General features: G+C 45.3%; 1 protein-coding gene across 3 annotated transcripts in view; it reads right to left on the bottom strand.

Annotated features, from left to right (window-relative positions):
- LOC141272145 (uncharacterized) overlaps nt 1-27,757 on the bottom strand; it is a 71,056-nt gene that overhangs the window by 22,838 nt on the left and 20,461 nt on the right. Inside the window, exons 2-5 of one of the 3 annotated variants that reach the window (XM_073682511.1) lie at nt 23,630-23,729; nt 7,939-8,022; nt 5,801-6,070; nt 467-490 (exon numbers count right to left, since the gene is read on the bottom strand). In XM_073682511.1, coding sequence (XP_073538612.1) covers nt 467-490; nt 5,801-6,070; nt 7,939-7,996 — 352 coding nt within the window. In that variant the 5' untranslated portion in view covers nt 7,997-8,022; nt 23,630-23,729. Of the gene's footprint in view, nt 1-466; nt 491-5,800; nt 6,071-7,938; nt 8,023-23,629; nt 24,334-27,757 lie in introns of those variants that run through there. The other 2 variants (XM_073682512.1, XM_073682513.1) reach the window with 2 other exon arrangements.

Here is a 27,757-nt window from a genome sequence, read left to right as displayed (position 1 = left end):
TTCCGCATGTACAGATGCAGTGATGCGGATTACATGCGTTCCAATGCAAGTCAATGGCGGCGAAAACGCAGCACTTTCGCAAAATAATTGGTAGTGCTGCGTTTTTTTCCGCAATGATAACCCGCAGCAGAAATTTCTGCCGCATGTGCACAACATGCAGATTATCATTGGGGAACATGGCAGGCCTTCTACCATGTGGTTTTTAAGCGTTTCTGCAGCGTTTTTGCCGCTGCGGAAACACTTAAAAAATGCATCGTGGGCACACGGCCTAATACTACAGCTCTGCTACTCACCAGAACTGTTACTCAATGAGGAGAGCCCATCCCCCCAGAAAACAGAAAGTTAGGAGACTGCAGAGTTGTTAGCTGCTCAAGAGACAACTTGAGAATAACCCTTTAAGTGTTAAGTGGACTGAAGACAGAATATTCATTATACAAGATCACTGGAAATCTCTGTCTCTACATACCTAATTTCTCCAAGTCATTCATTTCTAAAAGAAGAAGAAAAGAGTTAGATTCAATTCCATGTCTATTTATTACAGAACCTCCACCCTACTCTCTTCTACTACTGTTAATTATAAAGCAAGCACAAATATTTGCACAAAGTCAGAAAAAGCTGAAAAAGTTGGTGCAGTGAACCATGAAAGTGATGTGGTCAACAACTTTTAGATTTATTAACACCTCAATAACTCATGGCAAATATATACTGTATACATCTACACTGCTCAAAAACATAAAGGGAACACTCAAATAACAGATCCTAGATCTGAATGAATGAAATATTCTCATTGACTACTTTGTTCTGTACAAAGTTAAATGTCCTGACAACAAAATCACACAAAAATCATCAATGGAAATCAAATTTATTAACCAATGGAGGCCTGGATTTGGAGTCACCCCCAAAAATTAAAGTGGAAAAACACACTACATGCTGATCCAACTTTGATGTAATGTCCTTAAAACAAGTCAAAATGAGGCTCAGTATTGTGTGTGGCCTCCACGTGCCTGTATGACCTCCCTACAATGCCTGGGCATGCTCCTGATGAGGTTGCAGATGGTCTCCTGTGGGATCTCCTCCCAGACCTGGACTAAAGCATCCGCCAACTCCTGGACAGTCTGTGGTGCAACGTGACGTTTGTGGATGGAGCGCGAGACATGATGTCCCAGATGTGCTCAATCAGACTCAGGTCTGGGGAACGGGCAGGCCAGTCCATGGCTTCAATGGCTTCATCTTACAGGAACTGCTGACACACTCCAGCCACATGAGGTCTGGCATTGCCCTGCATTAGGAGGAACCCAGGGCCAACCGCACCAGCATATGGTCTCACAAGGGGTCTGAGGATCTCATCTTGGAACCTAATGGCAGTCAGGCTACCTCTGGCGAGCACATGGAGGGCTGTGCGGCCCTCCAAAGAAATGCCACAGAACACCAGGATTGACAAAGTCGCCACTGGCACCCTGTGCTCTTCACAGATAAAAGCAGGTTCACCCTGAGTACATGTGACAGATGTGACGGTCTGGAGACACCTTGGAGAGCGATCTGCTTCCTGCAACATCCTTCATCATGACTGGTTTGGCAGTGGGTCAGTAATGGTGTGGGGTGGCATTGGTGTGGGGTGACTGAATATTTCATTCAGTCACATCTAGGATATTTATTTGAGTGTTCCCTTTATTTTTTTGAGCAGTGTATATATATATATATATATATATATATATATGTATGCATATACACCGCGTGCAGAATTATTAGGCAAATGCGTATTTTGATCACTTTGATACTTTTTATACATGTTGTCCTACTCCAAGCTGCATAGGCTTGAGAGCCAACTACCAATTAAGTAAATCTGGTGATGTGCATCTCTGTAATGAGGAGGGGTGTTGTCTAATGACATCAACACTCTATATAAGGTGTGCTTAATTATTAGGCAACTTCCTTTCCTTTGGCAAAATGGGTCAGAAGAGAGATTTGACGGGCTCTGAAAAGTCCAAAATTGTGAGATGTCTTGCAGAGGGATGCAGCAGTCTTGAAATTTCCAAAATTTTGAAGTGTGATCACCGAACAATCAAGCGTTTCATGGCAAATAGCCAAAAGAGTCGCAAGAAGCGTGTTGGCCAAAAAAGGCGCAAAATAACTGTCCATGAATTGAGGAAAATCAAGCGTGAAGCTGCCAAGATGCCATTCGCCACCAGTTTTGCCATATTTCAGACCTGCAACGTTACTGGAGTATCAAAAAGCACAAGGTGTGTGATACTCAGGGATATGGCCAAGGTAAGGAAGGCTGAAAAACGACCACCTTTGAACAAGAAACATAAGATAAAACGTCAAAAATGGGTCAAGAAATATCTTAAGACTGATTTTTCAAAGGTTTTATGGACTGATGAAATGAGCGTGACTCTTGATGGGCCAGATGGATGGGCCAGAGGCTGGATCAATAAAGGGCAGAGAGCTCCACTCCGACTCAGACGCCAGCAAGGTGGGGGTGGGGCACTGGTATGGGCTGGTATCATCAAAGATGAACTTGTGGGACCTTTTCAGGTTGAGGATGGAGTGAAGCTCAACTCCCAGACCTACTGCCAGTTTCTGGAAAACAACTTCTTCAAGCAGTGGTACAGGAAGAAGTCGGTATCGTTCAAGAAAAACATGATTTTCATGCAGGACAATGCTCCATCACATGCATCCAACTACTCCACATCGTGGCTGGCCAGTAAAGGTCTAAAAGAAGAAAAAATAATGACATGGCCCCCTTGTTCACCTGATCTGAACCCCATAGAGAGCCTGTGGTCCATCATAAAATGTGAGATCTACAGGGAGGGAAAACAGTACACCTCTGGGAACAGTGTCTGGGAGGCTGTAGTGACTGCTGCAACCAATGTTGATCGAAAACAGATCAAGCAACTGACAGAATCTATGGATGGAAGGCTGTTGAGTGTTATCATAAAGAAAGGTGGCTATATTGATCACTAATTTTTTTGGTTTTTGTTTTTGCATGTCAGAAATGTTTATTTCTAAATTTTGTGCACTGATATTGGTTTACCTGGTGAAAATAAACAAGTAAGATGGGATTATATTTGGTTTTTATTAAGTTGCCTAATAATTCTGCACAGTAATAGTTACCTGCACAAACAGATATCCTCCTAAGATAGCCAAATCTAAAAAAAAAAACACTCCAACTTCCAAAAATATTAAGCTTGGATATTTATGAGTCTTTTCGGTTGATTGAGAACATAGTTGTTGATCAATAATAAAAATAATCCTCTAAAATACAACTTGCCTAATAATTCTGCACACAGTGTATATATGTTATTTTTATGTGAGCGAGTATTATTTCCTTTACCATTTAACTCGAGTGATCAGTACTTGATAATATACAGTTGTGCTCAAAAGCTAACATACCCCTGCAGATTTTTTCCTTTCTTGGCCTTGTTTCAGAGAATATGAATGATAACAAAAAAACTTTTTCTACACTCATGGTTATTGGTTGGGTGTAGCCATTTATTGTCAAACTACTGTGTTTTCTCTTTTTAAATCTTAATGACAACCAAAAACATCCAAATGACCTTGAGCAAAAGTTCACATACCGTGGTGACTTTGGCCAGATAACATGCACAGAATTGACACAAATGAGTTTGAATGGCTACTAAAGGTAACATCCTCACCTGTGACCTGTTTGATTATAATCAGTATGTGTACATAAAAGCTGAGTGAGTTTCTGGGATCCAGACAGACTTTTGCATCTTTTATCCAGCCACTGACGTTTCTGGATTGTGAGTCATGGGGAAAGCAGAAGAATTGTCAACGGATCTATGGGAAAAGGTAGTTGAACTGTATAACACAGGAAAGGGATACAAAAAAATTTCCAAGGAATTGATAATGCCAGTCAGCAGCGTTCAAACTGTGATTAACAAATGGAAAATCAGGGGCCACAACTGCCAGGAAAATTGTTTGGGATGCAAAGAAAAACCCACAAATAACATCAGCTGAAATTCAGGACTCTCTGAAAACTAGCGGTGTGGCTGTTTCAAGATGCACAATAAGGAGGCACTTGAAGAAAAATGGGCTGCTTGGTCGTGTCACCAGAAGAAAGCCATTACTGTGCAAATGCCACAAAGTATCTAGTCTACAATACGCCAAACAGCACAGAGACAAGCCTCAAAACTTTTGGAACAAGGTTATTTGGAGTGATGAGACCAAAATTGAACTTTTTGGCCACAACCATAAACATTACATTTGGAGAGAGGTCAACAAGACCTTTGATGAAAGGAACACCATTCCTACAGTAAAGCACGGAGGTGGATCGCTGATGTTTTGGGGATGTGTGAGTCACAAAGGCACAGGAAACTTAGTAAAAGTTGAAGGAAAGATGAATGCAGCACGTTATCAGCAAATACTGGAGACAAATTTGCACTCATCAGCCCAGAAGCTGCGCATGGGACCTACTTGGACGTTCCAACATGACAACGATCAAATACATAAGGCCAAGTCGACCTGTCATTGGCTACAGCAGAACAAAGTGAAGGTTCTGGAGTGGCCATCTCAGTCTCCTGACCTCAATATGATTGAGCCACTCTAGGGAGATCTCAAGTGCGCAGTTCATGCTAGACAGCTCAGGAATTTACAGGAACTGGAGGCTTTTTGCCAAGAAAAATGGGCAGCTTTACCATCTGAGAAATTAAAGAACCTCATCCACAACTACCACAAAAGACTTCAAGCTGTCATTGATGTTAGAGGGGGCAATAGGTATTAAAAAATGGGGTATGTGAACTTTTGAACATTTTGGTCATTTGGATGTTTTTGGTTGTCAGTAAGATTTAAAAAGAGAAAATACAGTGGTTTGACAATAAATGGCTTCACCCAACCAATAACCATGAGTGGAGAAAAAGTTTTTTTGTTATCATTCATATTCTCTAAAACAAGGCCAAGAAAGGAAAAATTCTGCCGGAGTATGTAAACTTTTGAGCACAACTGTAAAATATTTTGGGACTAGAGATGAGAAAATTAATAAACTTCATTTATCTCTAATTTCCCAAAAATTTTAGTTTCTGTGGAATTCAATTTTTGGGGATTTCAATTCATATGAATCCAGCTTTTTTTTGAGGGCGGAGAAGTTGGTAAAAAATGCTAAAATACATTACACTTACCTATTCCATGCCCTCACCTGTCCTTATGTAGCTCCTCGGGTTCTCTGCTCAAGTCTTTTATTCTTCCATTACTCAGAGATTGACCTCACGCAGTCATATGGAGGGGTCGTCATTGACGTAAATGAGGTGCATTGCCCTTTCCCCCCTCCCATTTGCCTTAGAACCAGAAGGGAGCACCTGAAGAACCAATGATTCGTATGGTAGTCCAGGGAGATGTGGCAGTGGCAGAGAAGGCATAAGGATAGGTGAGGGCCTATTACAGTTTAGTATAATATAGTTTAGTATTTTTTAACCCTTTCTCTCCCCTCCCTTTATTATGGGGTTTGGAGAGACCTTAGAATATAATAAACGTCTTTTCACGACATGCTCATCTCTAATTTCATGTTTTGATACATACCCGCTAATTCCCAAAGAGTATCTGATACTTTTTACCCACCTACAATCACTAATATTTCAATTGTGTAGAAGAAAGGCTAGGGAAGCCTTCACAGTTTTTCCCCTGAAGCCATTTATCAGCCAACTCTGATCCTGATATGGTTTACCGTTACGGAGGGTCTTCATGGTGGTGGCGTTCTCAAGACAAATGCCCCTTGAGCCCTTTCTATTAACCACTCTAGTTTTTACCATAATATTAAACAAATCTTCCCTCAACTTTGATTTACCTGTCTTATCGGTACACACATATGAACTTATAGGTTCTTCTCCTTTTATAACCCAATGGAATTTTTCAAAGGAACCAGAAAAGCTCAATTTGGAGGAAATACCACTTTTGTCCATTGTTAGATTGAGAAATTTTTTCTTTGTTTTGGACGCCCCCAACTGTAATTCTCTGATGTCAATATGTTCTGTAGCGATGCAGGAGAATGTGGCCGACTGTCCGACTTTCCGGTCAAGGTTGGGTGGTATTCCATTTATGTATTTATTTGGCATCACTGCAAAATCAATCAAGTAATATGAGAAAATTACAGTCCACTGAGACAAGTGTAGTACCTCATTCCACCTGGTGTGGCACTGTGAGCAAATCAAACACCTGTTGCTTCATTCTTCAAAGCTGATGAATGGTGATCCCAGAACCCCCGTGATCAAGTTACTGTCCGAGGAGCCTTCAAATTTAAATGCTTTGCCAAAAAGAGGCACAATTGTATGTGCATGAATAGAAGATGCTATATGATAATGTATATTAATGAAACAGTATTATTTTCTTTTATCTTCTTACACAAAGGAAAAAGTAGCTTAATGCTATCCAGCTATAATATGCGGCTTCCATGATGTGCTATCTATCCATAACCATCAACTACATGCTATTGATCCATATTTCATAACCCTTATTTTGCTCTATGGCTCTTTAAATAATAACTACACAAGATTCCACTAGATGGCGCACTTTTCCTAGTTCCTAGATGGTAAGAGTTACCTTCTGTGTGAACATTTTCACTTTCATGGATGCTTTGTATGTCTTTTGTAATTGTTTTTCTATGTGTGCCAGGAATGCTATTGCAACACTTAGAACAGAAACCAGTACTAGGAAGAGTTTAGACTAATGTACTAAGTTAAAAAGAATCTATCATGTCCCCAAATGCTATTAACCTGAAGATATAGGGTTAATCTACTGTAGCAAAGTCATAAAGTCTAGGTCATAAATGCCCAATTCTAGCTTTTTTTTTTAATTCCTGCTGCTCCCCTGAATATCATTTTTTTTAAAAAAAATGTTTTAAAATCTACCATACGGTTCCCGAGATATAGGTCTTTTATTTAGTGCTCACAGGCTAATAAGAGAGCAGCTAAAAGACATGTTCCAGAGCATCATTGTGAGCAAAGCCCACTAAAGACCCTACAAACTAGCACTAAATAAAAAAGCCCCTATCTCTGGAATGGTATGGGGGATTTAAAAAAAAAAAAAAAAATGGAATACTCAGGGGAGCAGCAGGAAGGGCAAAAACTGGTGACAGGATCTCTTTAACAAGCAAATGCCCCCAAAGGTGTCCACATAAAGGTGCCCATATAATTTAAGTCTCCTTTCTGCTTTTAGGTGAAATATTCCATGCTGAATATTTGATGATATTTCTGTATAGGGGACTCTAATGTGATAATTAAAAGTCTCCTACAATAATGTACATTATTTTGGTGCAATTTCTGACAACACCAATAACGCACAATGCTGTGAACAACTCTGAGCCAATCGGATATCCTCTTCACTTTGCTGCTCCTTCTCCCCTCTCACAGCACACAGTTCTATAGAAACAGCGAGGAGCTGCAGCTGCATCCCCTGCTTAATGCAGAAGAAAAAAAGCTCCTCAAACAGTATGGCATCCACAAATTGTAAACCTGTTCTTCAGTTGGACCTCCTAAAACTTTAAAATATGGCTGAAGCCTTGCCCCTACTAATTCTTAAATAAGTTATATATATTAAATTGAAAGGGATTGCCCAGGATTAGAAAAACTTGGTGGATTTTCTCCAAGAAACAGCTTTAATTATGTCCACTCGTTGGGCATTGAAATGCAGCGATATCCCTTCAATAGAATGGAGTTGCAATAGCTAATACAACACATGTAAGGTGTGTGGCATCGTTTTCTAAAGGAAGCTGCCATATTTTTTCTTTAAATCATGGATAACCCCTTTAAGTGGGCATTTGAAAGTAACCAGAACTTATTGGTTACCAACTGTCAGAATATCTTCCATTGTCCATCGTAATCCATAGACTCATGAGCATCCAAGAAGGATCTTTTTTGTGCACTGATGATGCTCAAAGTAGAGCCAAACATTTCAGTCTACCAATAAAGTCATTAGTATAGCACTCACCTTCACCAGGAACCAGGATGAAGATTAGCAAGACTGGGATCAATGAACTCACAGTCATTCTTATATCTTCTTCCTGTAGACAATCTATAAGGTTTCATAATTAGCACTCATGTTGTAAAGATATGCAGCTTATTTGGCCAAGACAGTGCCATCAACATTTCCAGTGTAGAAATATGCTCAAACCAGTGTCCATTGCCCTCCTCCACCCTTCTAGGAGGTTCCTACAATATTATTTACCAGGGGTGCGACATTTAACAGGAGAAAGGTCAATCAAATATGAAAAAGTCTATGAGTCTACTCCTTTTTATTAATATGTCTGTAAGACAACTTGCTCCAGCAAAATCCCTTCTCCACTGTTCTGTCTGTAATAGGAAACAAGGAACGACAAGCTATGACTATTAGCTAAGTCTTACCTCTGGAAATTTCCATAATTTTATCTCTTGAATTCAGATATTAATATAATGCTTCTCACCTCCTGTGGACAGGTGATAACTTACGATCACTTGTGGCCCAACCAAAGGGACCCTCAACAATCTCAAATAGACAGCTCTGAAATGCCCCATTATAATGAACCTGAGGACCATCTATTGACTTTGGAGTGTTATTTCCAGCAGTCCCGAAGACAGCTCCATTTTTTAACAAGCAGTTGGCCCCCCAGTGATCATCAAGTTATCACCTATCTGTTGGATAGGTGATAATTTACCAAGTGGGGAATAACACTTTAACTGCCACTCTTGTTGGTTGTCTTAAACTATGTTCTATGATTTATCTGGAAATTATCCAAAGGGCCAATGATGTTGGTGGACTAGGTGGTCTCTATTACTGAAATATTTTATTTGGTAGCACAAATACAAGACTTATAGAAAGGAAAAATGCAGACCATCTATATAAATGCTTAGGCTATGTGCACACAGAGTCTTTTTGCAGAGTTTTTGGAGCACAAACTGAGCAGTACCTTCAAGTTTTTGAGGAGGATTTGAAGAGTTCTCACTCAGTTTCCGCTCAGAATCTGCTTCAAAACTTCCTCTGAAAACTCAGTGTGCAAAACTTTCCACTATCTGCTTAACATTTGATATTCATTGTGGTAGCAGAATAGGACACCACAGGGGAAGGTTTCGGTATATCTTTGTATGAGACTCTCCCTGTTTGGCGGAACTGTTAGGACAGTTGTAAAATGTGAGAATATATTACACATACATTTTACCAGAGATAAAACTAAAAAATGTTCACATTTGCAATCAGAATTTTCTGTTCCTCAAAATCATTTTTAGATTTTTTTTTTCAGTTTTGTCCATTTCCTTCCACTTTCTGAGAAAATGTGAGATCTATTGGAAAGGGAACTATTGAGGAAAACGGAATGCTGGAGACAATCCCTAGTTTGTCATATTGAGTTTTGTACTAACAAGTGGATATATTATATATATTAGGTAAATGATTTTTCAAAAGAGCTGAACTTCCAATTACCCCTTTATTGACCCAAGTGTACGGAGTGAGCTTAGGAACTGACATTTGGTGAAGGCTGTGTTACATCTACCTTTAACAGCTGTGTTTGGAGCTTGTTCTGATTGCTGCTGTTTAACTTCTTAAGTGCCGCTGTCAATTGCAGCCAGCGGCATTTACCTGGCGTGATCCTAGTGGAGCAACAATTTGGCATCAATCTTCCTTCCACTCCCTCCCTGATCACAAGCGTCCATGCCCCTTCCTTGAAATGATTATGGGGTGCCGATAGGGTTGGGTCTGGGAGAAGGTGAGTAAAAAAATTAAATTCCAAAAATTAAAAAGCGTTAAATATGGGCAGGGTGGTGGCTCAGTGTTTAGCACTGTAATCTTACAGTTCTGGTGTCCTGGATTCAAATCCCACCAAGGACAACATCTGCAAGGAGTTTGTATGTTCTCCCGTGTTTGCTTGGGTTTCCACCCACATTTCAAAGACATATTGATAGGGAATGTGGATTGCGATCCCCTATGAGGACAGCAATGATATTGTATGTAAACTGCTGTGGAGGAAATGGCATTATTGAAGCGAGTAAAATAAATAAAACCCCTCCGTGGAACTTTAGCATATTTTTATTCCTAACTTTTTTTAGGTCACCTACCTTCTAATATGAAGAGATAAAGCAATGCTACGACATAGGGTTTGGAAACCAACCCTTGCCTTGTCTTGTCCAAGATGATCTTTTTATATATAGGAGTGACCGATGTTAAAAGGAAATTATATGACTTTCTATGTGTGGTCGGAAATATTTAATTCCTTCCATGTGGCAAAACAGCTCAAAGGATTTATTCGTGCCTTCTCTCTATTGATTAGTTGACCCTGTCAAATATTTTAATTGATTTGAACCTAATTATCTAATTAATGTAAGAGTGTGTTAACGCCAAGATTTTTGCTGAGTTTTCGGAGCAGAAACTCTCCAACTCTCCAATCAAAACTCAGGGTTTTTGAACTCTGTGTGTTTTTTTTGAGAGTTTCTGCTCCAAAAACTCAATGAAAAAACTCAGTAAGGACACACCCTAATGGTCTACCTAACAGCTTTCAGGGTCATCTTTTAAGAACAATTCAAAAATGCTAAAGAAGTTCTTATGATCTTATTTGATTCGTACATCACTTTTATGACACAAATTATATAACTTTTTGGAGTTTGGAGAGATTTGCTTGTTTCTAGTTAGTGTAGGTGTACAGACTATATTAGAGACACATATCCATCTCAACAAACAGTCCTTCTGAGGACTAATCCATCTGCAGAGATATCAGGCAGGCAGTGTATATAGGCAGGCAGGGTAAATAGCAGACTGCAGTGCACATAGCACAAGAGGCTCCATTCCAGTTCTGTCGGTTGCTCCTGTTAGATATTTCTATAAATAGGCCCAGGTTTCAGGGGCCAGGAATAATTTTATTTTGGATCTTAATCCTCATTATTTGCTTAAAAAGCAATCCAGAGAACACCGTTGTTCGGCGCCATTTGCTTGTTGGCACTGCAAAATACAGCCAGGTTCTTTCCATATTACAGCGCTAAAAATCCAGCTATTTAAAACTGTGGTTTGTCTGTCACACGGATCACATATAATTGCGCTGAAAATACTGCCATTACTGACCTCCTTTAAAAATTTGTTTCAGTGTGTCAGTGAAGCAATTGACAGCAGTTTGCTGTTCAAAATAGTTACCTACAGGCCAGGTATTTAAAACCGTGTTTTCTCCGTCACACGGATCACATATATGTTTTCAGAAAATACTGCCATTTCTAGCCTCCATTAAAAATTTATTTCAGTGTGTCAGTGAAGCAATTGACACCAGTTTGCTGTTCAAAATAGTTACCTACAGGCCACGTATTTAAAACTGTGGTTTCTCCGTCACACGCATCACATATAAGTTTGCTCCAAATCCAGCCATTTGTAGTGAGCGTGGAAGATATTGTCCTCCATTTAAAATAGGCAAGGCACGTGGCAAGGGACAGGGAACAGGACGTGATGGTGATGGTGCATGTAGAGGCCGAGGCCGTGGGCAAGCTGAAATTGTACCACAACAAACACCCACATCTTCTCGCTCGACCTTCCTGTCCCAATTAATAGGGGACCGCAGAACACCACTATTGAACACAGATCAGTGTGAAAAGGTTATTGGTTGGATAGCAGATAATGCTTCCAGTCACTTAGCCACCACCACCACTTTGTCTTCCACATGGTCAAGTCTCAGTAGCTGTCAGTGGACTTCATATTACTCACCCTGAACCTCCTTCCTCCCACCATGCCGAGTGCCCAGAGACAACTGATCACACACTTGGACACTCCGAAGAGCTGTTCACTTTTCCGTGTATAGATTCGAGCCTCTCGCCCGGTCCACTTGAAGCGGGGCAAGAGGAGATCGCATGTAGCGATGCTCAAATATTTGAGCAGCCACAGTCACGCAAAGGCGACGGTGGGAAAGTGTCACAAGAGGTGGACGATGATGAGACACAATTGCCAGAAAGTCAGGAGGAGGACCAGAGTGCGGAAGTGGAAGACGAGCTGGTGGATGATATAGTAACTGACCTAACCTGGTAGGAGGACATGCAGTGCGAGGAGAGCAGCACACAGGAGAGGGAGGCAGAGCACCCCAACAGGAAGGAATAAGCAGTGTGGTGGCCGCAGACAGAAGGCAGGCAACCGTTCCCCGCAACACCAACACGAAGGAAGTTTCCTGTACAACTGTTAGGTCTTCCCGAGTCTGGTTGTTTTTTTAAAGACTCTGCCGATAACCCCAAAAAGGCCATTTGCAACACCTGCCAGACCAGCATCAGTAGGGGTGGCAAAACGACCAGCCTGACCACCACCAGCATAATCAGGCACATGGCAGCAAAGCACCCAACTTTGTGGGCCGAATCCCAGGGTCCAGGAACAGTGTCTGCGGGTGACACCATTGCTTCTTCCGCTGTTGTGCATGCAAGCCAATCCCCTGTCCATGGTGCATGTGATGATGCCTCCTGCCCTGCACCTGTCATTGCACACTCTCAAGTAGCAGCATCAGGAAGCACGTCCACATCCTTGTCCCAGCGCAGCATTCAGTTGTCCATACCCCAGTCCTTGGAATGCAAGCACAATTACGCAGCCAATGCCCCACAGGCCACACTACTAAATTCCCACATTTCGCGACTGCTTGCGCTAGAAATGTTGCCTTTTAGGCTTGTGGGGACGGAAGAATTTCGCAACCTGATAGCGGTGGCCGTTCCCCGGTACTCGGTCCCCAGCCGCCACTATTTCTCCCGGTGAGCCGTCCCCGCATTACACAAGCACGTGTCCCAAAACATTAGCCGTGCCCTCAACAAAGCAGTTACCGGGAAAGTCCACCTAACCAAGGACACGTGGACAAGTGCTTGTGGGCAGGGGTGATACATCTCGCTGACGGCACACTGGGTTAACATAGTGGAAGCCAGGACCCAGTCAGACCTTGGGACGGAACACGTCCTCCCGACGCCAAGGATCACAGGCTCTAGGTCAATCAGGGTTGCCCCCACAGTCTACGGCTTCTGCACCTCATCCTCCTCAGCCTCCCCCTCCTCTTCAGCCTCCATCTCTGAAAGGACCACATCAGTCACAAGTTGGAAGCACTGCAGCACTGCCTCGGCCAAGCAGCAACAGGCTGTGTTGAAGCTAATATGCTTAGGTGACAACCGCACAATGCTGAAGAGTTGTGGACAGCTCTGAAAGAGCAGGCAGATCTGTGGCTCACACCGCTGAACCTACAGCCAGGCATGGTCGTGTGTGACAATGGCCAGAACCTGGTGGCGGCTCTGAGGCGAGCTCACACACGTACCATGCCTGGTCCATGTGCTTAACGTCGTGGTTCAGCGATTTCTCAAATCCTACCCGGAGCCATCGGATCTGCTTGTTAAAGTACGCCTCCTGTGTGCCCATTTTAGAAAGTCACCTACGACTTCCGCTGCCCTTGCCGTGTTTCAGCAGCTTTTACATCTTCCAGCTCGCAGACTGGTGTGTGATGTCCCCACGTGTTGGAACTCTACACTGCAGATGTTGGGAAGGATTTGTGAGCAGAAGAGGGCAGTTGTTGAGTACCAGCATCAACACAGCCTTCAGTATTCATTTCAGACTCCACATATAAGACCTCAGGAGTGGACATGGATATCAGACATATGTACCATCCTCCAAAACTTTGAGGACTCTACCAAGATGGTGAGCGGCGATGACGCCATAATTAGCATCACCATCTCGCTTTTCTGTATTCTGAAATGCTCTCTGCTCACAATCAAAGAGGATGCATTGCAGGCGGAGCACGATGAGATGGAGCAAGGAACCATACAGGGTGATTACACACAGCCCAGCCTCATCTCATCCCAACGTGGATTGGGTGACAATGAGGAAGAGGAGGAGGAGGAAGAACAAGAGCTAGTTTCATGCGCTATAGATGGTACTACCTGCACAACTGTCATACTGTCAGTTCAGCGTGGATGGCCTGAGGACAAAGAGGAGGAGGCGGAGGAGAGCATGATCACTCGTCCTCTTGGTGAGGATACGGAAGTCTTACCTGTTAGTAGTCTGGCATGCATGGCTGAGTTTATGTTACACTGCCTTTCCCATGACCCTCGTGTTCTCAAAATTATGGGTGACAGTCATTACTGGTTGGTGACACTTCTAGACCCACGCTACAAGGAGAACTTTATATCTCTTATTCCTGAGGTGGACAGGTCTACAAAAATGGGGCAGTACCAGAAGGCCCTTGTTGCGGAACTATTAAAAAATTCCCAACTGAAAACGCTGGCGGCAGAGGTCATAGTTCGTTGGACAACGAAGGACTACAGATGAGAGAGACACAACTCCAATCCAGCAGAGGCAGGGGAACACTGTCTAAGTTAAGAGAGAATTTTCTCAGCCCCTCCCATCACACAAGCCCTGAGGCGCGGGGTACTCTCACAAGGAGTGCAAAGTTTGGGAAGATGCTGAGGGAGTACCTTGCCGACTGTACCAACGTCCTCTGTGATTCCTCTGTGCCTTATAATTATTGGGTATCCAAGCTTGATACGTGGAAAGAACTGGCTCTCTACGCCATGGAGGTCCTGGCCTGCCCTGCCACTAGCGTTTTATCAGACCGGGTTTTTAGTGCCGCTGGTGGAATTATAACTGATAACCTCATCCACCTGTTAACTGAAAATGCTGACAGGCTGACTCTTATAAAAATGAACAAGGGCTGGATTGGGCCAGACTTCTCAACACCACCGAATGATAGCAGCGTAACATAAACTCAAATCCAGTGTCTTTTTTTGGGAGGTGTATTCCCATGCACCTTTTCACGCCCACACATGGGTATACGCTTCCTGATTTTGGCTATTTGCTCTTGTCCTCCTCCTTTTCCTTATCCTCATTCTCCACCACAATATCACCAGCGTGACCGTGGTCCATGATGCAACACCCACATCATTTTTTTAAAGGGTCTTTATGATGCCCGTAAAAAATTTTTTTTATACAGTATGTTCATGTATACCCACCAGGGGTAAATTTTTTTCAGCCCATACACTTAGTGCATGGGTACTACAAGTATAGGAGACCCTCTTCTTTCTAATGGGAACATTTTTTTATGAGGTCCTCCTCCACATTTCTTCCAAGGGGCACTGGAGTGCCTCCCAATTTTTGGCAGCCCTTGCATTCACTGCATAGGCCAACACTATGGGAGACCCACTTACTAATAATGGGAACATTTTTTCATGAGGCCCTCTACATCTCTTCCAAGGGGCATTGGAGTGCCTCCCAATTTTTGGCAGCCCTTGCGTATGTGACGCTCGCAGCCCTAACCCTGGGAAGATGGGGTACTCAGAGCCGGGTCAGATGTTGGGGGAGCAGTCGTGGCCTGGACCCGCTCCGTGACCAGGGCCGTCACATAAAAATAATGGGCTTGCAGGGTTGAGTGGTTGTTATCGACTACGCCACCTGTGGTACCTGGTGAAGGCCACCAGCGCTGCTGAAGTCCTCTGAGGCGGGATGTTGTGGCAACCGACGTTGATACTACTCCCCACAGGTGGAGCAGGGCCTCAGGGCAGAGACGAGGATGGAGGGAGTTGTAGTGTAGGAGGTCTGGTGCTACGTGATGCGGTGCAGTGCAGAAATAAAGAGTCCGGAGGCCATAGGGGTTGACTTTCCGACAGAGGCTGACCGGTCCTCCATGGCTGAGCGCGAGGGGGCAACACCCCCGGACACCTTGTGGACATCCAGGGCGTACCACCCCCGCACCCCGTGGTGGCGGGTGAATGTAACTATGTTACCCGGAAAGAGGTTCCGGCCAGGGTGTCCCTTTTTCAGCAGCGGCTCGACGTCCCGCCGGCTGACGAAGACGTCGTGCTCATGCTGGGAACTCCGGATGAATCCCCACCCCGCCTCACGGTGGAAGCGGACAACTTGCCCCTCCACACGGGGGCTTGGACGGGTTGCCTCCTCCTGGCGGGCCCTTGACTTTGCGGCCTTGGCGCGCACCTCGATGCGCTCGCAGCAAACTTCCCTCTGGCGTTGCTCCCGGCCGAGCTGAAGGATCTGCTGATGGCACAGCTCGCTCCTCCTACGCGCTTCAGCCCGGGTCTCCCGGGGGAAGCCCATAAGGTCCCCTCCCTGGTTGTCCCAGGCCCACTCTTCAGCCGCCGGCCACGTGACTGTAGGTGCGGGCAGCGGTGACAGCAGGGGCTGCTGCAGGTCCTCTAGAAGTGCGGACCAGTCCGGGTTGGGGTCGGTGGATACCCCAGCAGACTCAGGTTCTTCCGAGACGGGAGTTTGGAGGCAGTGCAGGTCCCCGCAGATAGCAGAGGCTTCGAGCTCCGGGGAAAAGACCTGCTCCCAGGTGACCGCAACCGACCGCAGGTACTCAGTGATGAGGTCCAGGAGGGGCACGGTGGGCTCAGCAACCGCGACAGGGGTATCACACTCACCCGCTCCTGGGCTACACGCTACCTCTGTTGCTGCCTCCTCCTGAGCTGCTGCTCCTTGGCGGCGGGTCCAGATGCGCAGCAGCATTTCTTCCCGCCACGCAGCGGATGCCGCTTGCTGGGCCTCAGCCACTCTCTGAGCGAGATCTGGGGTTTCCTGGCGGAGAAACTCCATATCTCCTGCTGTTAGGGTTATGCCACTTCGCTCACTGACGGGAGAAGAACCTGGGCTGGGTTCGAAAGGCTCCGATTAACTCGCTCCAGCAGCGTCCATGTCCGCTCCTGAGGATTGCAAGTCTCCAACTGCTATGGCCGCACCTTGTTGTTTTTTTCCATTCCCTCCTCTTTTTGGGGTGGCTCCAGGACGATCGGCTGACAGGCACGCCTTCGTTCAGCCCATCCGATTTGACGGGCATTACCCCGCGAATAGTCTCTGATGGAAGGGGCAGTCTGCTCTTTTGGCGCCATGGGGGAGCCTGGCCCACGATAGGAGGTGCTAGGAGACTGTCTTTTTGATGCACTATGGCGTCTGTTCTTCTTGGGCGGGCACCATTTTAAGTGGAAAAGACAGTCTAAGGTGTAAGGCGCACAGAACCTGGTAGCAATGGACAATTTCCTTCCGCTGCTGCGGGCACGCGATCCTGCCGACTACGCCAAGTATGTGACGCTCGCAGCCCTAACTCTGGGAAGATGGGGTACTCGGAGCCGGGTCAAATGTTGGGGGAGCAATCGTGGCCTGGACCCACTCCGTGCCCAGGGCCGTTGTAGTGCCGGCATCCCTGCCCTCTGCTAGGCAGGGACGCTGCTCCCCTCACCGCTCTGCTCCGTGCCCGGCTTCCTCCCCCCGCTCTGCTGTCAGCGCGCGCTCCGTCCCGGCGTCCTCCTCCTGCTCTGCTCTCAGCGCGCGCTCCTTCCCGGCCCCTGTGCTTAGGGCGCGCTCCCCTCCTCTTAAAGGGGCCGCGCGCGCCGCCCTAAAGAGTCCCCGGCCAATGGCCGGAGGACTTCATCATATTTAAGGCACCTCCTCCAAAATGGAGGTGCCCGAGCAATGTTGTTTGCACCTGTGTCTCACCTGTGCTTCAGCCCTCAGGTCCCGTTGCCAGTTACCTGCCAGTTACCTGCCAGTTACCTGCCAGTTACCTGCCTGATTCCTGCCTGAATACTTGTTACCTGTCTGCCAGTCTGAGGTCCGACGGTCTGCCTTACTACTCCTGTCAGTCTGTCTAAAGGACCAGCCTGCCCGCTCACCTGGGAGCACATATCAGCTACCTGCCTGCTTGCCTGAGGTCCGACGGTCTGCCTTACTACTCCGGTCAGTCTGTCTATGGACCAGCTTGCCCGCTCACCTGGGAGCGCTTCTCCGTTATCTGCCTGCTTGCCAGCCCGGAGGCTCCGTTGTCACGTGCTGTGACCACCAGCTATCTCAGAGACTCTTGCCCGCTCACCTGGGAGCGCATCTCCGTTACCTGCCTGCTTGCCAGCCCGGAGGTCCCGTTGTCACGTGCGGTGACCTCCAGCTATTCCAGAGACTCTTGCCCGCTCACCTGGGAGCGCTTCTCCGTTACCTACCTGCTTGCCAGCCCGGAGGTTCCGCCGTCACGTGCCGTGACCACCTGTTATTCCAGAGACTCTCGCTTGCTCACCTGGGAGCACACATCTACCATCTGCCTGCTAGCCTACCCGGAGGCTCTGCCATCACAGGTCGTACCTACCCTTTACCCAGAGACTGCCCTGATCACTTGCCGTATCTCCCTGTCCGTTCATCCAGAGACTGCCACCCGCTCCCTTACAAGGGCCGCCCCCTTGTATAGTAGCTCAGAGGTTCCGCCTCCCAGACCCGTTACAGCCGTCACATAAAAATAATGGGCTTGAAGGGTTGAGTCGTTGTTATCGACTACGCCACCTGTGGTACCTGGTGAAGGCCACCAGCGCTGCTGCAGTCCTCTGAGGCGGGATGTTGTGGCAGCCAACGTTGATACTACTCCCCACAGGCGGAGCAGGGCCTCAGGGCAGAGACGAGGATGGAGGGAGTTGTAGTGTAGGAGGTCTGGTGCTACGTGGTGCGGTGCAGTGCAGAAATAAAGAGTCCGGAGGCCATAGGGGTTGACTTCCAGGGTTTTTACTCACAGTGGAGAGTACAGCTACAAGGCTTCTCCCTGCTCCTCACGGAGTTCTGCGGTCACCAGGGACGGGGGTCCGACAACCTCCGAGTAATTCAAGTGCTTAATCAGGACCCCGCACCAGAGTGTTCCTAGACTTCAGACTGAGTCCTCTCCTGTCTTTGTGTGTAGATAGGCCGGGTCTCCCTCTGGACTACGCTCAGAAAAAGGGTACGGGTGGCGACTCCGCTCCTTCGGTTACCCGGTGGGATCCTCTGGGCCTGCTGGGCTTCCCTGACTAGGACATAGAGTAGCAAAGTCAGGTGTTGTGTGCCGGTACCCCTCTTGCAGCGGGAATCCCTCTGACTAAGCCAGAATAGTGAGGACAGGCGGCGTATACCGCTCCGTCTGCATCCCCCTGGGATCCTTTTGCGGTGGAGCTACACTCCTAAGCTCCAGGCCTTCTTGGGTATGGTCCTTGACCGGGTTGAGACATACGTTAACTCCAACCTGCCCCTCGACCCAAGGCCAGAGTACGAGGGCCGTGCCTCCATCCGCTGCAGGTTCACCCAGAAGCCACATTCAGGGATGGAGATCACAATCAAAGAACCTTTTGCCCAAGATGGCTGGTTATTAAATATGAAATATTAAGTGTAAACTAAATGTGCGTCCTCCACCCTCACCCACTACATGGTTCCCCCTATCTTTTGGTTCCCCAGTCTCCCATTTTCCAGTAGGGGCAGCACACTAGTGCCAAATAGCCCCCTCTGGTGGGAGAAGTGTGGTGTTGGATGTGGAGGTGGGGTCTTGACCATTGCACCGTTCTTACCTTGAAGGAGGAACACCACACCCCATTGAAGAGGTGCAGCATCCCTGTGGAGGTCGAACTCTCAGGGGCGTCACACATTCACTGCATAGGCCAACACTAGAGGAGACCCACTTCCTAATAATGGGGACATTTTTTCATGAGGCCCTCTATGTCTCTTCCAGAGGCATTGGAGTTCCTCCAAATTTTTGGCAGCCGTTGCCTTACTGCATAGGCAAACAGTATGTGAGACCCTCTCCTTTCTAATGGGAATTTGTCGTTACTGTGGCCCCTGCTCTATATGTCTTTAAATTCTTAGTGGGGTTTTTCCTAAATTTTGTCAGCAGTTGGACTCACTGCATACCCTATAACTGTATAGCAGACCCTCCCCTTTCTAATGGGAACATGTCGTACTTGAGACCCTCCTCTATGTCTCTTCAAAGGGATATTGGGTTGTGTCTGAATTTTTGGCAGCCCTTGCAGTCACTGCATACGCAATAACAGTATAGGAGACCCCCTCGTTAATAATGGGAACAACAAAGCATAGCCGGCTGATGGATTTCTAACAATAGCAAGGGCCGACTGCTGGCCTTTTAAGAAAAGTAAGGGCCGCCTGATGGCCCTATAAAAATAGGCTTTGTGACTTTCAGAGTCCCTGCATCATAAATGAAACAGGATGTGTCTGATGATGTGTCACACACCACATGGCCAGATAAGGTTGTAAAATGTTAAAATGACATTTCCCGGTGAATGCATTTGTCTTAAAAAATAACGTAAAAAAAAAACCAGTAGGATCTTTCTTTAGTATAAAATACAGAGTCACCAATGTAACCTCAATGTAATCACATACAAAATCCTTGCAGATGTTGTCCTTGCTGGGATTTGAACCCAGAATCCCAGCACTGCAAGGCTTCAGTGCTAACCATTGATCCAATGTGCTGCCGTTCACCCTGTGATATCTAACAGGCTGGAGAAACTTGCACCTATTGCCACTCTATCTTCTGCTCCTTTGTGAGAAACTAATGTATTTGGGCAGCCACTCAGTCTTCCAAATAAAATTCCTGAGAAGGAAATTGGGGATGGCTTCGCTACTGGTACTGGGGGCAGTGCTAATACCATGGCGTCGTACCACAATTTACTGGAAATATTCCAGGCTGGTAGGAGGTAAGCAGATTCCCACAGAAAAGTACCAGCAGTAATGCTCAGGGACCCGCGCTTGGAGAAGGCGGAGACAATAATGGGAGAAATAGTGGTGGCTGGGGACCGAGTATGGACACCCGGCCGCCGACATGAGGTTGTAGACAGTTTCCACCACCACAAGCCTAAAAGGTCACATTTCAAGTGCAAGCACCTGCCCAGAAATCTGGCAGTTTTGTTTTGTGGCCTGTGGGTGGGTGGCTGGCTGCATACTTGCGCTTGCATTCCAAGTAATAGAAAACTAAGCAGATGGTGGCCTCTATCATCATCATGGCCTCACCTCGGCACTATGAACTCTCCTGAAGGAGAAGCCAGGGCCCACCAGAGGAGTCTCCGGTTCTCTGGTGGGCCGGTACAACCCTGCCGAGAACAGCCCTGGCTAAGAAAAGTGTGTGGGAAGGTTTCCAGACACTCTATGGCTGCTTTTTTAATGTGGATTGGACGTGCTTATGCAAGTTATTTCTCAAACGGCATTGCAGATCAGGCCACTGCCCAACTCTGTAGTCATGAAATTAAAGGCGCAAAGAAAGATGTTTGTATGTCGAAGCACCACCGACAAGTGCGAGTGGGCTGGACGGGCTGCTATTGCTTCGGCAACAAGCTGCATTAGAGGACTTCCTGTGAGAAGTGACACCCAGAGTAGATACGGTTTCCCTCTATGCCAGTCCTTTCACCGAGCTAATGAATATGGCTGTGGTGAAATACAACTCTCACTGAGAAGCAGTGTCAGGCTGAAAAACACTGGGCCCACCAGCAGAATTGATTCTAATGGCCCACCTTTCTCCCCCGCTGTAGAGCCCTATAGCAGCTGCAAAGTTTGCGCCTATCATGAACTCTCCTGATGGAGAAGCCAGACCCACTCGATATTTCTCAGGTGGGCCCATCCAACCCTGCTGAGAAGCAGCCCTGGCTAAGAAAAGTGTGTGGGAAAGTTCCCGTACACTCTATGGCTGCATTGTTAATGTGAACCGGCTCCGTACCCTCTCTGGCCACATTCACTTGACCATGTGTTTGTGGTTAGGCGGTCCTTTGCAGTAAGTACACTGGGGAGGGCACGGGTAATGTTGTGGGACCCGTGCTTGTAGAAGACGGAGACGATACTGGGAGAAATAGTGGCGGCTGGGGACCGAGTATGGACACCCGGCCGCCGCCGGCATGAGGTTGTGAAAAGCTTCTGCCTCCACTAGCCTAAAAGGCCACATTTCAAGTGAAAGCAGCTTTAGAGGACTTCCTGGGAGAAATGACAGCTGGAGTAGATATGGTTTCCCAAGTCCTTTCACCAAGCTAAAGAATATGGCTGTGGTGAAATACAACTCTCAGCAAAGAAAGCTGAGGACTGACTCCGTACCATTCCTGGCCACATTCACTTAACCACGTGTTTGTGGTTAGGCGGTCCTTCCCAGTAAGTTCACTGGGGAGGGCACGGGTAATGTTGTAGGACCCGTGCTTGTGGAAGGCGGAGACGACATCGGGACAAATAGTGGCGGCTGGGGACCGAGTATGGCCATAAAATTGTGGACAGCTTCCGCCTCCACAAACCTAAAAGGCCACATTTCAAGTGCAAGCAGCTGTCAAAAATCTAGCCGTATAGTATTGCAGCCAGTGGGTGGGTGGGTGGCTGGCTGGCTGCATACTTGAGGTGGCATTCCAAGGAATGGGGTAGGGACAACTGAACGCTGCACTGGGACAAGGACGTGAACGGTGATTGTTGCAAGTATGCAATGACAGGTGCATGGCGGGAGGCATCTTCGCATGCGCCAAGGATCACTTATGATGGGCACACTTTTAGGCAGTGACCTGGGAGTCAGAGATTCTTCCAGGGGTCTTCCCCTTGCTGTTCCCATGTCTTTTCAGCACTGTATGCATGTGTCTGATGATGTGTCACACACCACATGGCCAGATAAGGTTGTAAAATGTTAAAATTACATTTCCTGGTGAATGCATTTGTCTTGGTTGAAAGCAATGCAAAAGTGCAAAAACGCATCAAAAACGCTACGTGTGAACATAGCCCAAGGTGTGGAGGAGTATTTTTGGTTTTAGTTATTTATTTTGCCTTATATACAAGTCATTACCCTGGAAAGGATGTTCCTTAACATATTTCCCAGGAACATTTATTTTGTTTTTGTATGTTTTATTGTGAGTCCGTAAAAGTGGCGTAATACCTCTGACAACGTTGTTGACAGCAGTGACCTGGGAGTCAGAAATGCTTCCACGGGTCTTCCCCTGCTCTTCCCATGTCATTTGAGCACTGTTCCCATTGATTTGGGCTATTTTTGGGCCCTCCGCAGACCGCCGGGGGGAGCCGCCTGAAAATGCTCGAGTTTCCCATAGACTTACATTGGGCTCGTTGCTCGGGTCGAGCACCCGAGTATTCCAATTTGCTTGACCCGAACATCAAGCACCTGAGAATTTTAGTGCTCGCCCATCACTAATAGTAACCACTGGAATTGTATTATACAGATACTCATATGGATCACAATATACATTTCTAATCAAAGTTTGCCCCGGCAATAAATACATATCATGCTATAACAACAGAAAAAATGCTATAAGCACAGAAAAGAAGCAGAGGAGAACAGAACTAAACAAGGGGCAGGGGGAGAGGTGGAACTTTCTCCTATACTTCACCCCTACCTATTGCTGAATGCTGAATGCATTTTTATTCTGCTTCTCTCAACTCCACAGAGAATTGGGTGAACATTTTAATAAAAATAAAAATTTTAATTTTCAGGCACTGAATTATCTCTGCACCAATATTTGTAAATTGAGACACTTCTATCATTAATGGATCACGTTGCACTTTTATGACGATTTTGGAATTGCTTACATTTCCATAATAACTGTTGGGAATGATATCCCCAAAATATCACTAATTATGGCAAAAGAACATGGTCAACAGGACAGAATTGGGCAAAAACTCAAATCAGTCAAAAACTCTTGATAACATAATATTGTCTCAGTGTAAAATTAGTATCAGAGCCCTGGAAACTGGACCATTGTCTATTCTTGCATGGAAGAGGGACTACTAAGACTTCTGGGGCAGGGAGTGTCTGCAAGCCCAGCATCCACTACAACTACACCCTTGAAAGCAGGAACATTATAGAGTATATTGCTTGGTTTTACATAGGACTACAAGCTTTATACAAATCTACATATATAAAAGTTAAAAAAGTAAATGAGTCCTCCGCTCTTACCTAACCGTTAGATCTTCAGAGACTTCTCCTTTGCACAGTCCCAGTTGGTGAAAGCTTAAGATGCATTATCATTTCCTTTTTGAAACTTCTTCTTTTTAAACTTATGAGATAAAAAGTATACCATTGGTAGCAGTACGTACAGAACACAGATGCAGATTATGCAGCCGTGATAAGGCCTTTATCAAGTGAAGGCGAGGTCGTTCACATTTATCTAGTGTCCATGCATGTAACGTTGCTATATTCGACTCAGGAGGTATGCAAAGTCACAACTGATAACAATGATAGGTTTAGTTTTGTCATTGTCTGCAGACATCTGGGTGAAAAGTAGTGCTGAGAGAGTTGGATGAAATTAGAACTTGGCAGGTCGCTTGAACTGAAGTTATTGGATGCAAATGGAATGTTCCTTATCATGTTTTGGGGTCTCACCAGGACCCCAGATCATAATAATAAGAGGGTGTAAAAATTTTTTATCTCTCAGTATTTACCTATCCTACATCAATGCAGCCCACTGTCTGGACCTCCATTCCACCTGGACTCCTCTTTGCTTTACCGTACAACGACCTTGAAACATCCAGATGAGTTCCTTTCCTGTTTCCACTTCACTCACTGGGTGCAGGTGACAAGGGGCAGCGATACGGCAGTCCTGTTTATTTCCTGGGACTTTTGGTGGTGCCTAGTTAATGAGCTATGACATTAATTCCTGACGGTTTAGAAGGCTCTTTTCTGTGAGCCTTGGGTGGGACTGTCTTCTATTAAAACTCCCACTGTCAGTTAAAAGTTTACTATGGTTCAGTCTTGTGCTTTCAGCTCCTGGTTAGTTTGTTTGTACTCCTGTTGACTTATCATGGCATGTTTTTTAACCATTCTTTTGCCATCTAATTTTGTATCTTGACTGCCCTCCTAGTTCTGATCTTGCTACCTGACCACTTCTGCTAGCCTACGCCATTGGTCAGCAGCAGACTCCATTCACCACTGTCCAGAGGCCCCTGTGTAAGTCCAGATTCTTATACAGGGTAAGAGAGTAAAGGCCAGGGCAACCCCTGGGATCTGGTAACTGGAGTGTCTTGCATTAAGTCTGTCCATCATAGTTATTTTTAGAGCTGCCAGGCGACCACTGAGAGAATCACGTTAGAGTCCCATTCAGGCATCTTCACTCTACACCAGGGCTTCCAGTATGGAGTAGATCTCTGATGCTATACTATGCATCACCTGAGGCATAGTTAGGATTTTGGCGATACACTCTGTGACATCACAACACGCGTCGGGACGTCAGAGGTCTCCTTGGCACTGGAAGCCCCAACACACAGAGAAGATGCAATCAAGATAAAGTTGTTCCTGCACCTCGATAAAATTTAATTTCCCTTTATTTTAAATTGTTAAAACATGGAACAGTGGTCCCCATTATTTCTTCTAACGTGTTTCATCATTTTTGTTGTTTTCTAAACATATTGTTGTAGTTTTGCTAGCTAGCTTAGATAAACATGCATCTTCTTTGGAAGGGGTATTTAGCAGATTGAAATTGGACCTTTCAGCCATATTGGTTGTAATATATCAGCACTATTAATATGCTTGGTGCTAGGTGTTGTAAAGTGTAGTAGGGATTGCCTTTTTGTCTTGCAAATAATTAATCCTAGTAACTTTTGTTGCTATCAAATATTTAAGCAACTTAAAGAAAAACAGGAGCTGAGGAAATTCATTCCATAAAATGTCATCATAAATATATGTAGAAGGTTCTCTCACCGTTTGTGGAACCGGCTTCCTTTTTTTTTATCTTAAACCGGCATCTATGACCATCTTGTTGAGAGCTGCAATAACTACTGGCAAAATTCAAGCTTTCAAATGCAAACAAGATGAAGTTGTTCAAGCACCAAGATAAAATTTGGTTTTCTGTAAGTGGTTAAAAACATGGTACAGTGGTTCTCACAATTTCTGCTCATGCATTTCGAGTGCCAAGTGTTCTTAACCCCTTTACCCCCGAGGGTGGTTTGCACGTTAATGACCAGGCCAATTTTTACAATTCTGACCACTGTCACTTTATGAGGTAATTACTCTTTAGCGCTTCAACGAATCCCCATGATTCTGAGACTATTTTTTCATGACATATTGTACTTAATGATAGTGGTAAAATTTCTTCGATATCACTTGTGTTTATTTGTGAAAAAATCAGAAATTTGGCGAAAATTTTGAAAATTTTGCAATTTTCAAAATTTTAATTTTTATGCCCTTAAATCAAAGAGATATGTCACACAAAATAGTTAATAAATAACATTTCCCACATGTCTACTTTACATCAGCACAATTTTGGAACAAACATTTTTTTTTAGTAGGGAGCTATAAGGGTTAAAAGTTGACCAGCGATTTCTCATTTTAACAACAAAATTTACAAAACCATTTTTTTAGAGACCACATCACATTTGATGTGACTTTGAGGGGCCTTTATGACAGAAATACCCAAAAGTGACACCATTCTAAAAACTGCACCCCTCAAGGTGCTCAAAACCACATTCAATAAGTTTATTAACCCTTCAGGTGCTTCACAGGAATTTTTGGAATGTGGAAGAAAAAAATGAACATTTAACTTTTTTCACAAAAATGTTACTTTAGACCCAATTTTTTTTATTTTTGCAGGGGTAACAGGAAAAAATGGACCCAAAAATTTGTTGTGCAATTTCCCCTGAGCACGCGGATATCCCATATGTGAGGAAAAACCACTGATTGGGCGCACGGCAGGGTTTGGAAGTGAAGGAGCGCCATTTGACTTTTTGAATGTAAAATTTGCTTGAATAATTAGCGGACACCATGTTGCGTTTGGGGAGCCCCTGATGTGCCTAAACAGTGGAAACCCCCCACAAGTGACACCATTTTGGAAACTAGACCCCTTAGGAAACTTATCTAGTTGTGTGGTGTGCACCTTGAACCCCCAAGTGCTTCACAGAAGTTTATAACATTGAGCCGTAAAAATAAAATCTTCACATTTTTTCCAACAAAAATGTTTTTCAGCCCCCAGTTTTGCATTTTCAAAAGGGTAACAGGAGAAATTGCACCATGCAGCTTGTTGTGCAATTTCTCCTGAGTAAGCCGATACCCCATATGTGGGGAAAAACCACTGCTTGGGCGCATGGCAGGGTTCGGAAGGGAAGGAGCACCATTTGACTTTTTGAATGTAAAATTTGCTTGAATATTTAGCGGACACCATGTTGCGTTTGGGGAGCCCCTGATGTGCCTAAACAGTGGAAACCCCCCACAAGTGACACCATTTTGGAAACTAGACCCCTTAGGGAACTTATCTAGTTGTGTGGTGTGCACCTTGAACCCCCAAGTGCTTCACAGAAGTTTATAACATTGAGCCGTAAAAATAAAATCTTCACATTTTTCCAACAAAAATGTTTTTCAGCCCCCAGTTTTGCATTTTCAAAAGGGTAACAGGAGAAATTGCACCATGCAGCTTGTTGTGCAATTTCTCCTGAGTAAGCCGATACCCCATATGTGGGGAAAAAACACTGTTTGGGCGCATGGCAGGGTTCGGAAGGGAAGGAGCACCATTTGACTTTTTGAATGTAAAATTTGCTTGAATAATTAGCGGACGCCATGTTGCGTTTGGGTAGCCCCTGATGTGCCTAAACAGTGGAAACCCCCCACAAGTGACACCATTTTGGAAACTAGACCCCTTAGGGAACTTATCTAGATGTGTGGTGTGCATCTTGAACCCCAGGTGCTTCACAGAAGTGTATAACATTGAGCCATAAAAATAAAATTTTCACATTTTTCCAACAAAAATGTTTTTCCGCCCCCAATTTTGCATTTTCATAAGGTAACAGGAGAAATTGCACCATGCAGTTTGTTGTGCAATTTCTCCTGAGTAAGCCGATACCCCATATGTGGGGGAAAACCACTGTTTGGACGCACGGCAGAGTTTGGATGGGTAGGAACACCGTTTCACTTTTTGAATGTAAAATTTGCTTGAATAATTAGCGGATGTGCCCCTGATGTGCCTAAACAGTGGAAGCCCCCCACAAGTGACACCATTTTGGAAACTAGACCCCTCAAGGATTTTATCAAGGGGTATAGTGAACATTTTGAACCCAGAGGTATGACACAGAATTTGATAACATTAGGTCATCATATTGA

This window comes from Phyllobates terribilis, unplaced genomic scaffold, assembly GCF_046119375.1.
Source record: "Phyllobates terribilis strain yellow unplaced genomic scaffold, ASM4611937v1 Scaffold_5__5_contigs__length_657084704, whole genome shotgun sequence".
In the NCBI taxonomy this organism is placed as follows: Eukaryota; Metazoa; Chordata; class Amphibia; order Anura; family Dendrobatidae; genus Phyllobates; species Phyllobates terribilis.
Note: the sequence above shows the minus strand (reverse complement) of the source record. Positions and strands in the feature narration are given on the sequence as shown.